We start from the raw sequence: 9,363 nt of genomic DNA on the forward strand, positions 1-9,363 counted from the left end.
GGAGAGGGTGGATTGGACCAGCTCCAGGGGAAACCACACCCACTATTAGGTGAAAGTTGGGTGGGACCCACTCCTGGGCTTCAGGAAGTGTGTGGGATAGCCCTCCCAGTCCAACTGTCTAGCTGTCTCTCACTCATGCCTCCTCCAGGGCCACCCAAGGCCCATACCCTACAAAGCCTGGAAGGAACCCTCTACCTTCTACAATCTTCACCTTCTCATGGGGACCCCAGAACACAGGCTGTCTGGGGCAGCTTATCCCAGGCTACCTTGGGAGTCTTTTCTGCCCACCCTACTCCCAAGCTGCTGTCAGGAATGCACAGGGTATGTGTCCTCTGATAGATGCTGGCCGACCTGATGTTTAGAAAACAGAACTATGAAGCAGCCATCAGTCACTACCGCCAAGTGCTGGAGAAAGCGCCAGGTAACTGGGACCATGAAGACTACTTCCATTTGTCCCCACCCAGCCAGGGTAGCTGTCCCAGAGAAGGGTGGGCCCCCTCCCCTCCTTCCTGACTGGGCAGAGGAAGCCCCTTCCTTCCTGATTGTTCCCAGAGAGACAGGAAACTGATAAAGACCCAGAACGTGGCGGCCCTTCCCAAGTCCAGTTCCTGGACCCAAGCACTTGGCTCTGAACCCAGGACAGCCTGTCTATCCTGAATCACAGCCACTGGGGCTTAACACAGTCCTCCTCTGTGGTCACACCCACTTGAAGGGCACTGGAGATTCTTCCCCGATAATCTGCTTAGTACTTGCTACTGAATGAAACCACTGCTTCAAGGGTCAAACCCAAAGCCCACAGCAGGGGTCCAGCAGGCCCAAAGTAGTATGCACCACAGGCTCAACAGGCCATGGCAGTTAGGGGTGCAGGTCTTGGGAGTCAGGCTGCCTGGGTCTGAATCCTCATGTCACAGAGTATTGTGTAACCTTTGACAAATTCCTTCTCTGTGCTCAGCTTCCTCACCTGTCAGAAGGGGACAGGAAGAATGTCTGTCCAACCCTGTAGCTAGATCATGGGTAGAACACGCAAAGCCAGGTACAGGGTAAGAACTATAATAGGTAGCTACAGCTGTCACTATTTGTATGTGTGTGCACATGCATGCTTGGATATGTGTACACATGTGTGCACATGCTTGTGGAGGTCAGAAGTCAACCTCAGTGTCATTTCTTAGGCACTGCCCACCTTGATTTTGTCTGTATGTGGTGTGTGTGTCTGTGTGTACCTAGGGGCCAGAGGAGGACATCAGGTGTCCTGTTCTATCACCCTTCTCCCTTATTCCCTTAAGACAGGGTCTCTCACTGAACTTGGAGTTAGATTGACAGCCAATAAGCCAGTGATCTTCCTGTCTGCACTCTCCACAGCACTGGGGTTACAGAAACATGTCACCATGCCCACCACAGCGATGCCTGGCTTTTTACATGGTGCTGAGGATTTGAACTCAAGTCCTCATGCTTGTGCAGCAAGCACTTTTCTAACAGCCATCTGCTGCCCCTGCTGTCACTGTTTTAAGCACTATATTATCCACTCCCTACTGGAAGTCAGTGGAGCTATAGAATATCTTTGCTTGGCTCAGACAAGTAGTGTCTCTTGGATCTTCCTCAAGGCTCAGCAGCCCCTGCTTCCCTCCCCGGCATGCTCAGCATGCCAGCCTGATGCAGCTGTTGGTAACTGCATACTGGAAATTTCTGCTCTCTTATTTTAGACAATTTTTCAGTATTGAATAAATTGATGGATCTGCTACGACGGGGTGGCAAGCTTGAAGAGGCTCCTGCCTTCTTTGATCTGGCCAGGAAGGTGTCTAGTAGGGTGCCTTTGGAGCCAGGGTTCAGCTACTGCCAAGGCATCTATTGCTGGTGAGTTAAGCTCAAGTATATTGAGGAGCAGCAATGGGACAAGAAGCCTCCCTAGCCTACTGCTGGGGTCTGGCTCAGCAGCAGGGGAAGCAGAAAGTCATCCCTCAGACCAGGAAGCAAGGCCTTGGGCAAACAGAGTGGCCCCTGTGCATCCATGCACCCAGGACACACATAGTTCCCCTAACTGATTCCTGGCATTTCCTCCACTCACTTCAGGCACATCGGGCAGCCCAATGAAGCCTTGAAGTTCCTAAACAAAGCCCGCAAGGACAGCACTTGGGGTCATAACGCCACCTACTACATGGTGCAGATCTGTCTGAATCCGGACAATGAGATAATAGGTGGAGAGGCTTTTGAGAGCCTGTTGGCTGATGGCAAGTAAGGAGGGGAGCGGGTAGGGAGAGGCTTCAGCCTCTGGGTGGAGGCCAGAGAAGGGACATACAGCAGGCCGTCAGCCTGAGGCCCATGCCTACAGCTCTGCCAGTAGGAAAGAGTGCCAACAGCAGGGGGTGCGTACTGCAGAGAAGCTGCTGCGGGAGTTCTACCCACATTCGGACTCTGGGCACACCCAGCTGCGGCTGCTACAGAGCCTCTGCCTGCTGGCCACCAGGGAGAAGGCCAACGTGGAGGTGGCACTGGGCACCTTCATCGAGATGGCCCAGGCTGAGGTGCGAGGGCTAGGGGTAGGAACTGGTGGGCAGAGGTCAGGATGGTAATGACAGCCAAGGTACCCAAATCCACTTCCCACCTGTGTGCAGAAGGACAGCATCCCATCACTGCTGGCCATGGCACAGGCCTATATGCTGCTGAAGCAGATCCCAAAGGCCCGCACACAGCTGAAGCGCCTGGCCAAGGCTCCGTGGACACTGGAGGAGGCAGAGGACCTGGAGAAGAGCTGGCTCCTGTTAGCAGACATCTACTGCCAAAGTGGCAAGTTTGACTTGGCCACGGAGCTGCTGCGCCGCTGCCTGCAGTACAACAAGGTGAGAGCCTCTAGAGTTGGAAGCAAGAATAAGCAGGATGGGATGAGGTGGAGAGAGGCTAGTAGGTGACAGACCTGGCCTGGATCCAGGAGCACTGGACAAGGGGCAAGGAGGAAGAATCCAAGCACATGGGAAACAGGCACAGCCAAGAGAAGAAGGGGGCAGAGAATACCAAGGAAGTAGGAAATCAGTGGACTTGAGGGAGATGCAACAGTTAGATCCCATTGTGTGGAATATTAGCAGAGGGGCTTTGTACAAAGGGGTTATGCCGGGGCTAGAGAGATGGCTCAGTGGTTAGGAGCACTGGCTGTTACAGAAGACCTGGATTCAATTCCCAACACCCACATGGAGGCTAACAACCATCTATAACTCCAGTTCCAGGGGATCTGACTCCTTCCTCTGGCTTCTGCAGGCATTGCATTCACAGGTGCACTTATATGCAGGCAAAACACTCATAAAATATAAATATTTTTAAATGTTCAAGGGGGTCAGGTGTGGTGGCACATGCCTTTAATCCCAGCACTCTGGAGGCAGAGGCAGGAGGATCTCTGTGAGTTCAAGGCCAGCCTGGTCTACATAGTTCCAAGCCAGCTGGAGCTACAGGGAGACCCTGTCTCAAAAAAAAAAAAATTGTTCAAAGGGGTTCTATCTACTTTTGAATGAGTGGGACTCACAGTTAACCCCTTGCAAAAGTGAGGGTGCCCTTGGGGGTCCCTGCACAGTTTGGGTTAATGCTGCTCACTGCCATTCAATTACCCCCTTTTGGTCCCACCCTCATGGTGGCTGTTGCTGGGCAGAGGTGCTAACTGTCTTTCCCTGCAGTCCTGTTGCAAGGCCTATGAGTACATGGGTTTCATCATGGAGAAAGAGCAGTCTTACAAGGATGCAGCCACCAACTATGAGCTGGCCTGGAAATACAGTCATCAGGCCAACCCCAGCATTGGTAAGGCAATCACCCAAGGTACCAAAGGGTAGATTTGGGAGGGACCTACACACCCTGACCCTAGAAACTCATCCTGTCTGTTCCCTAGCAGTTTGAGGGAGTTCTTGGTCATCAGGGTGTCCTCACTGCCCCCTGACAGGTTTCAAACTGGCTTTCAACTACTTGAAGGATAAGAAGTTTGTGGATGCCATTGAAGTCTGCCACAGTGTAAGTTACCAATATAGACCAGAAGATGCAGTGGCTGGGCCCCTTGCTTGATACTGTATGTCCATTCTGTCTCTCTACCAGGTTCTGACGGAGCACCCCAACTATCCCAAGATCAGAGAGGAAATTTTGGAGAAAGCCCAGGGGTCCTTGAGGCCCTAGCTGTGGCCAGAGGGGGCTTGGACCTGTAGAAGCCACCAATCTACAGAAGTCTCATGGGGAGGGTAGGAAGTGAATCAACTGAGAAATAATTCAGAAAAGGACATATTCTCTCGATTTCTATATTGTATGTGGTTTATTTGGAATCATGCCTCATTGAGCCTAAGGGTTCCGGAAGCTCTACATTTTTAAGGAGATTAAGTAATTTTGCTATAGGTAGGGAAGAGATCAACTGGCTTAGCTTCTGCTGGGCTTTGATTTGAAGGCTCCTTTCTAACACTTGTCCCCCCCTCCCCGCCCCCCCGCCTTTTTTTGAGACAGAGTCTCCCTGTAGCCCCAGCTGGCCTAGAACTTGCTATATAGACCAGGCTGACCTCAGTCTCACAGAAATCTGCCTGCCTCTGCCTCCTGAGTGCTGGGATTAAAGGTATGCACCACCACACCTGGCTAACAGTCCCCACTTTTTTTTTTTTTTTTTTTTTTGTCTTTTTTGAGACGGGGCCTCCCTGTAGCCCCAGCTGACCTAGAACTCATTATGTAGACCAGGGTAACCTCAATCTCACACAGATCCACCTGCCTCTGCCTCCCAAGTACTGGGGCTACAGGCATGCGCCACCATGCCCGGCAACAGTTTCCCCTTTTGTGCCACACTTCTGAGGGAGCAGAACAAAGAGGGAATCTCCCAGTGGAATGATTAACATCCTTTCACTACTTTGAAATGCTCCCCCTCCTTCCACCCCAGTCTTGTCCCCAGTATCTTGGACCTAAAGCAGCAACTGTTCCTTCCTGCCATGATGCCCTCTGAATCTGCTGTGGCAATGAGCCTAGGATGCACTGGGCAGTAGCTCAGGCAGGAGGACTAGCTACAGAAAAGCCCCAGACCTTAGGTCCCTCACAAGAGGACAAGCAGATCCTCAAGGCTTATTGTCCTACTCTGTCCACACCTCTGTCCCCACTCTCTCCCCAGAGTCTTCAGGCTGGTCCTTACCAGTTTACGACAAGCCTAATTACCACTGAGTCTTATCCCTCCCAACCCCACACACTTCAGTTTTTTATAAGACAGTGGCCAACAAACTCATCCTCCAGGATCCCTTTTAATGCCTAAAGGATCAAACACTGTGGTCCCTATCTGATGGGACCAGGTAGATACTATTCATTTTAACTGATAAGAAGGTGACAGGTCACCTTTGCTATGGCCCATACAGCTCCCATACAAAAAAACTTCTGTTTTTCAGGATGAAAATTACAGGTTTGGTAAGATGGTTCACTGGTTAAGAGGGTCCAGCACCTACATGGCAGCTAACAATCATCTGTAACTCCTGTTCCAGGGGGATCTGACACCTTCTCCTCACCTCCATGGGCATTGAATGACACGGGTGTACTTATACACACGCAGACAATACACTCATACACAAAAATATAAAATAATAAATTAAAAAACAAGAAAATTATGGATCAGTTCAGCCTTCAGGAAAGGAACTCTGAACTGGGAATCAATTGGTAAGCCTAGAGTTTCTACACATGACCTTCCCAACTGCCTGCCCTCTCTTAGTTTCAGTGTCCCCATCTGTGGTAAGAAATTAGACTAGACCTGGCCTGGGGATGTGGCTCAGTTGTGGAGCACCCGCCTAATATGCATGAAGCCCTGGGTTGGTTGTTTCTTTTTTTTTTTTTTTCTTTTTTTAGTGTATATTTTTGAGACAGGCTCCCTGAAACCCCAGCTGGCCTGAAACTCACTATGTAGACCAAGCTGGCCTTGAACTCAGAGATCCACCTGCCTCTGCCTCCTGAGTGCTGGGATTAAAGGTATGTGCCTTGGGTTTGACTCCTAGCACCACATAAATCAGCCATGGTGATGCACACCTATAGTCTCAGCACTTGGGCAGTGGAAGCAGAAAGATCAGAAGTTCAAGGTCATCCTACTTGGTGAGTTGGAGGCTATCCTGGTCTACATGAGATCCTTTCTCCATCTGTTTCTCAAATCATGGTGTCACTTTCTGCTAGTAATATACAGAAATATTTTGTTTATTCTATTATTTATAATGCTGGGGTCAAAGAAAGGGTCTCATGTTTTCTAGGCATTTACTGAACACCCCCAGCCTTAAATTGCACAACCATCTGCCTGTTCACATATTTATATGACAGAGAATAGCCAGCACAACAAACTTGGGAATTCTTGGGTGCCATTGATAAAGATGGGTATCACTTTTAAATCTCACATTTATATTGATATGATGTATTTAAAGACACATACTGAGAACTGGACATAGTATAACCCTATTCAGGTACAATACCAGTATTCTGGAGTAGAAGCAGGATCGCTGAAAGCTTAAGGCCAGCCTGGTTTACATAGTACCAGGCTGGCCAGGGGTATATAGCAAGGTGCTGGCTCAAAATAAATGTCTAGGGTGGAGAGATGGGTAATGGTGCCTACCACCAACTCTGACAGTTTGAGTTCAATCCCCTGGTCACATGTGGTAAGAAAGAACTGACTTCCACAAGTTGTCCTCTGACTTCCACACATGAATCATGGGACACATAAGTGAGTTTTCACACAGTAAATAAAAATGTAACTTGGGGCTGGAGAGATGAGTTGGCAGTTAAGAACACTGGCTGCTCTTGCAGAGTACCCAGGTTCAGTTCCCAGCAGCCACAGGGTGGCTAACAACTGTCCATAACTCCAGTTCCAGGGGATCCGACACCCTCTTCGGATCTCCTCGGGCATTGCACAACATGAGTGCACTTACATGCAGGCAATACACTCATATACATATAATAAAAATTAAAAAAATTTAAAAACTTTAAAATGACTAAGTAAATAAATAAAACTATCTCAAAATAATTTAGTATGGGTAGAATGTAGATGTGGTTTTCAAGAAGCCAAGTATAAACCTGACATGGTGACATACACCTTTAATCCCAATACTAGGGAGGCAGCAGAAGGCAGATCTCTGTGAGATGGAGGCCAGCCTGATCTATAAAGCAAGTTCCAAGCCAGCTGGGGCTAGGCTATAAGGAGACTCTCTCAAAAAAGAAAGGGAAGAGGAAGAGGAGGAACCAGCCAGATGTAGGGCTAGAGAGATGGCTCAGCAGTTAAGAGCACTGGCTGCTCTTCCAGAGGACCCAGGTTTGGGTCCCAGCACCCACATGGCAGCTAACAACTGTCAGTAACTCCAGTTCCAGGGATTCAGCACCCTCTTCTGTCTTCTTAGGGTTTGTTTACACCTGGTACACATACATGGAAGCAAAACACTCATATATATATACAATAAAGAGGTCAGGGGTTGGAGAGATGGCTCAGCAGTTAAGAGAACTGGTTGCTCTTGCAAGGACCCAGGTTTGATTCCCAGCACCCACATGGTAGCTAACAACTGTCCTAACTCCATTTTCAGGGGATCTGATATCTTCTTCTGACTTCTGTGAGCATTGTACGACACAGGTACCTTTACATACATGCAAGCAATACACTCATACACATAAAAATAGTAAAAATAAATAGGGTTGGAGAGATGGCTCAGTGGTTAAGAGCACTGGCTTTGGCTGCTCTTGCAGAGGACATGGGTTTAGGTACCTAGCAAGGGACTTTTAGAAAGAATTTTAGTTGTCCTGGATCGTTGGTAGGTATTGTTTTTCTTTTCCTTTCTCCTGGTGTTGGGGATAGAACCCAGGGCCTTGAGAGTGCCAGGCCAGTGTTCCTTCATAGAGCTCCAGTCCCAGCCCTGGGCCTCTTCTAACTTCCTGCTAATCACATGCATGGCCTCTTGTATGAGTCGGTGAACTGGAATGCTTCCCCTAAGTCTCTACAGTCTTTCCAATAGGAACATCCAGTCCCTTTTCCGAATGTGTTTTACAAGTTTTGTCAGGGCAGGTTTGTTAGGAGGCGGGGCTATTTGGAGGGCAGTACTGTAAAGAGATTGCACGTCTGCCATGTTTTGTCTTCATTTATATCAGCCAACAAAGCTCCCAATAACTGACCCTGTGGCTCTAGGAGTAGGCAAGGCCAGTTCAGTCAGGGCCCTAATCTGTGAAGGAGCTGGTAGGGATGCTGGGGTTGCTCAGGGCTGCCACCAGAACCCTTGGGTTGTCAGAGACGACTCTCAGAGCCCTTGGAGAGAGGTAGATGTTACATGGTTCACACAAGAACCATCTCTGCACAAGGATTCTCCAGGCTTCAATGAAAAGTACATGTGGCCTCAACTACAGGCCAAGCACTGAGTCTTCTAATGGTCACTGATGTGGTCATGTCATGGCCATGCATGTCCAGAGGCTACCTAAAAGGAGTCAAAAGATACCTTACAGGAGTCAAAAGGCAAGGGTTAACACAGACAGGCTGAAACATGAAGACAGAATCAGAGTTGCAAGCATGTACATAGGCTTTATACATGCTCTAGGCACTCTTCAAGGTGCTGTGCATGAATGAATCAAACCAGCTTATGAGATGAGCAGTATTACAATTTGCACAGTATTGAGGAAACCCAGGCACCAAGCAGGTCATTTGTATAAGACCCCTCAGTAGGTAGTGGGAGAACTGTGATTTGAACCCATCTGTCTGGGTGTGGGACAGCAGAGACTGGCAGCACAGAGTCTCCTGTGCTCATTCCCCTCCCAGGGCCTGTGCAAGTCACTATCATTCCTAACCGGGAAATAGACCTGCCTCCTCATGCTCCAGTCTGGGGCTCCCCAGAGAAGGGTGCAGCCTGGCCTGCACCTCTGGCCTGAGCCCTACTCAGGCTGGGCTGCTTCAGGAGACAGGTCTGACGAGTCAGATGAGGTTCTGCAGCTTCCGGAGCTCAAGTCCCCAGGGACTACAGCTGCTGAGCCCTGTCACCAGGCCAGGCCTCCAGGAACCACATCCCACTGCCCTGCCCTGCCCAGACCTGAAATGGGCTACATCTTCTGGGCCAGGAGGACTCAGAGCAGTGTGTACATGTGCAAAGGGGGGTACCCTTACCAGTCCAAGCAAACAGCTCCATCTCAACCCCCTGCCATCCCAGATGACACTAGCAAAGAATGGGTTAATCCAGGGGGAAAACTGCTCCCCTCACAGCGTCTCAGCTGGCTTCCTGCCTGCAAGCTGACTGGTCTGCCTGGAAGGAAGCCCAGTGTGTTGTGTGCCCTCTTGCCCCTCAACACAGCCTGTGTCCACACTACCCTGCAGCACCCCATTGCTTCCTGGGGGTTTACCTATCTCTGTTTCCCACCCCCACTAAGGCAGACCACACA

General features: G+C 49.7%; 1 protein-coding gene across 3 annotated transcripts in view; it reads left to right on the top strand.

The window, feature by feature from the left end:
- Window positions 1–4,448, top strand: part of Ttc21a (tetratricopeptide repeat domain 21A) — a 49,326-nt gene extending 44,878 nt beyond the window's left edge. For 2 of the 3 annotated variants that reach the window (XM_008836377.3, XM_029565013.1), the window contains 8 exons: window positions 340–421; window positions 1,701–1,851; window positions 2,068–2,229; window positions 2,327–2,519; window positions 2,610–2,834; window positions 3,657–3,777; window positions 3,917–3,984; window positions 4,066–4,448. In XM_008836377.3, the coding sequence (XP_008834599.1) occupies window positions 340–421; window positions 1,701–1,851; window positions 2,068–2,229; window positions 2,327–2,519; window positions 2,610–2,834; window positions 3,657–3,777; window positions 3,917–3,984; window positions 4,066–4,143 (1,080 nt within the window). In that variant the 3' untranslated portion in view covers window positions 4,144–4,448. Of the gene's footprint in view, window positions 1–339; window positions 422–1,700; window positions 1,852–2,067; window positions 2,230–2,326; window positions 2,520–2,609; window positions 2,835–3,656; window positions 3,778–3,916; window positions 3,985–4,065 lie in introns of those variants that run through there. The other variant, XM_029565018.1, reaches the window with a different exon arrangement.
- Window positions 4,449–9,363: the final 4,915 nt, after the last annotated feature.

The sequence above is a fragment of the Nannospalax galili genome, unplaced genomic scaffold (assembly GCF_000622305.1).
Source record: "Nannospalax galili isolate Female #2095 unplaced genomic scaffold, S.galili_v1.0 scaffold951, whole genome shotgun sequence".
Taxonomy (NCBI): domain Eukaryota; kingdom Metazoa; phylum Chordata; class Mammalia; order Rodentia; family Spalacidae; genus Nannospalax; species Nannospalax galili.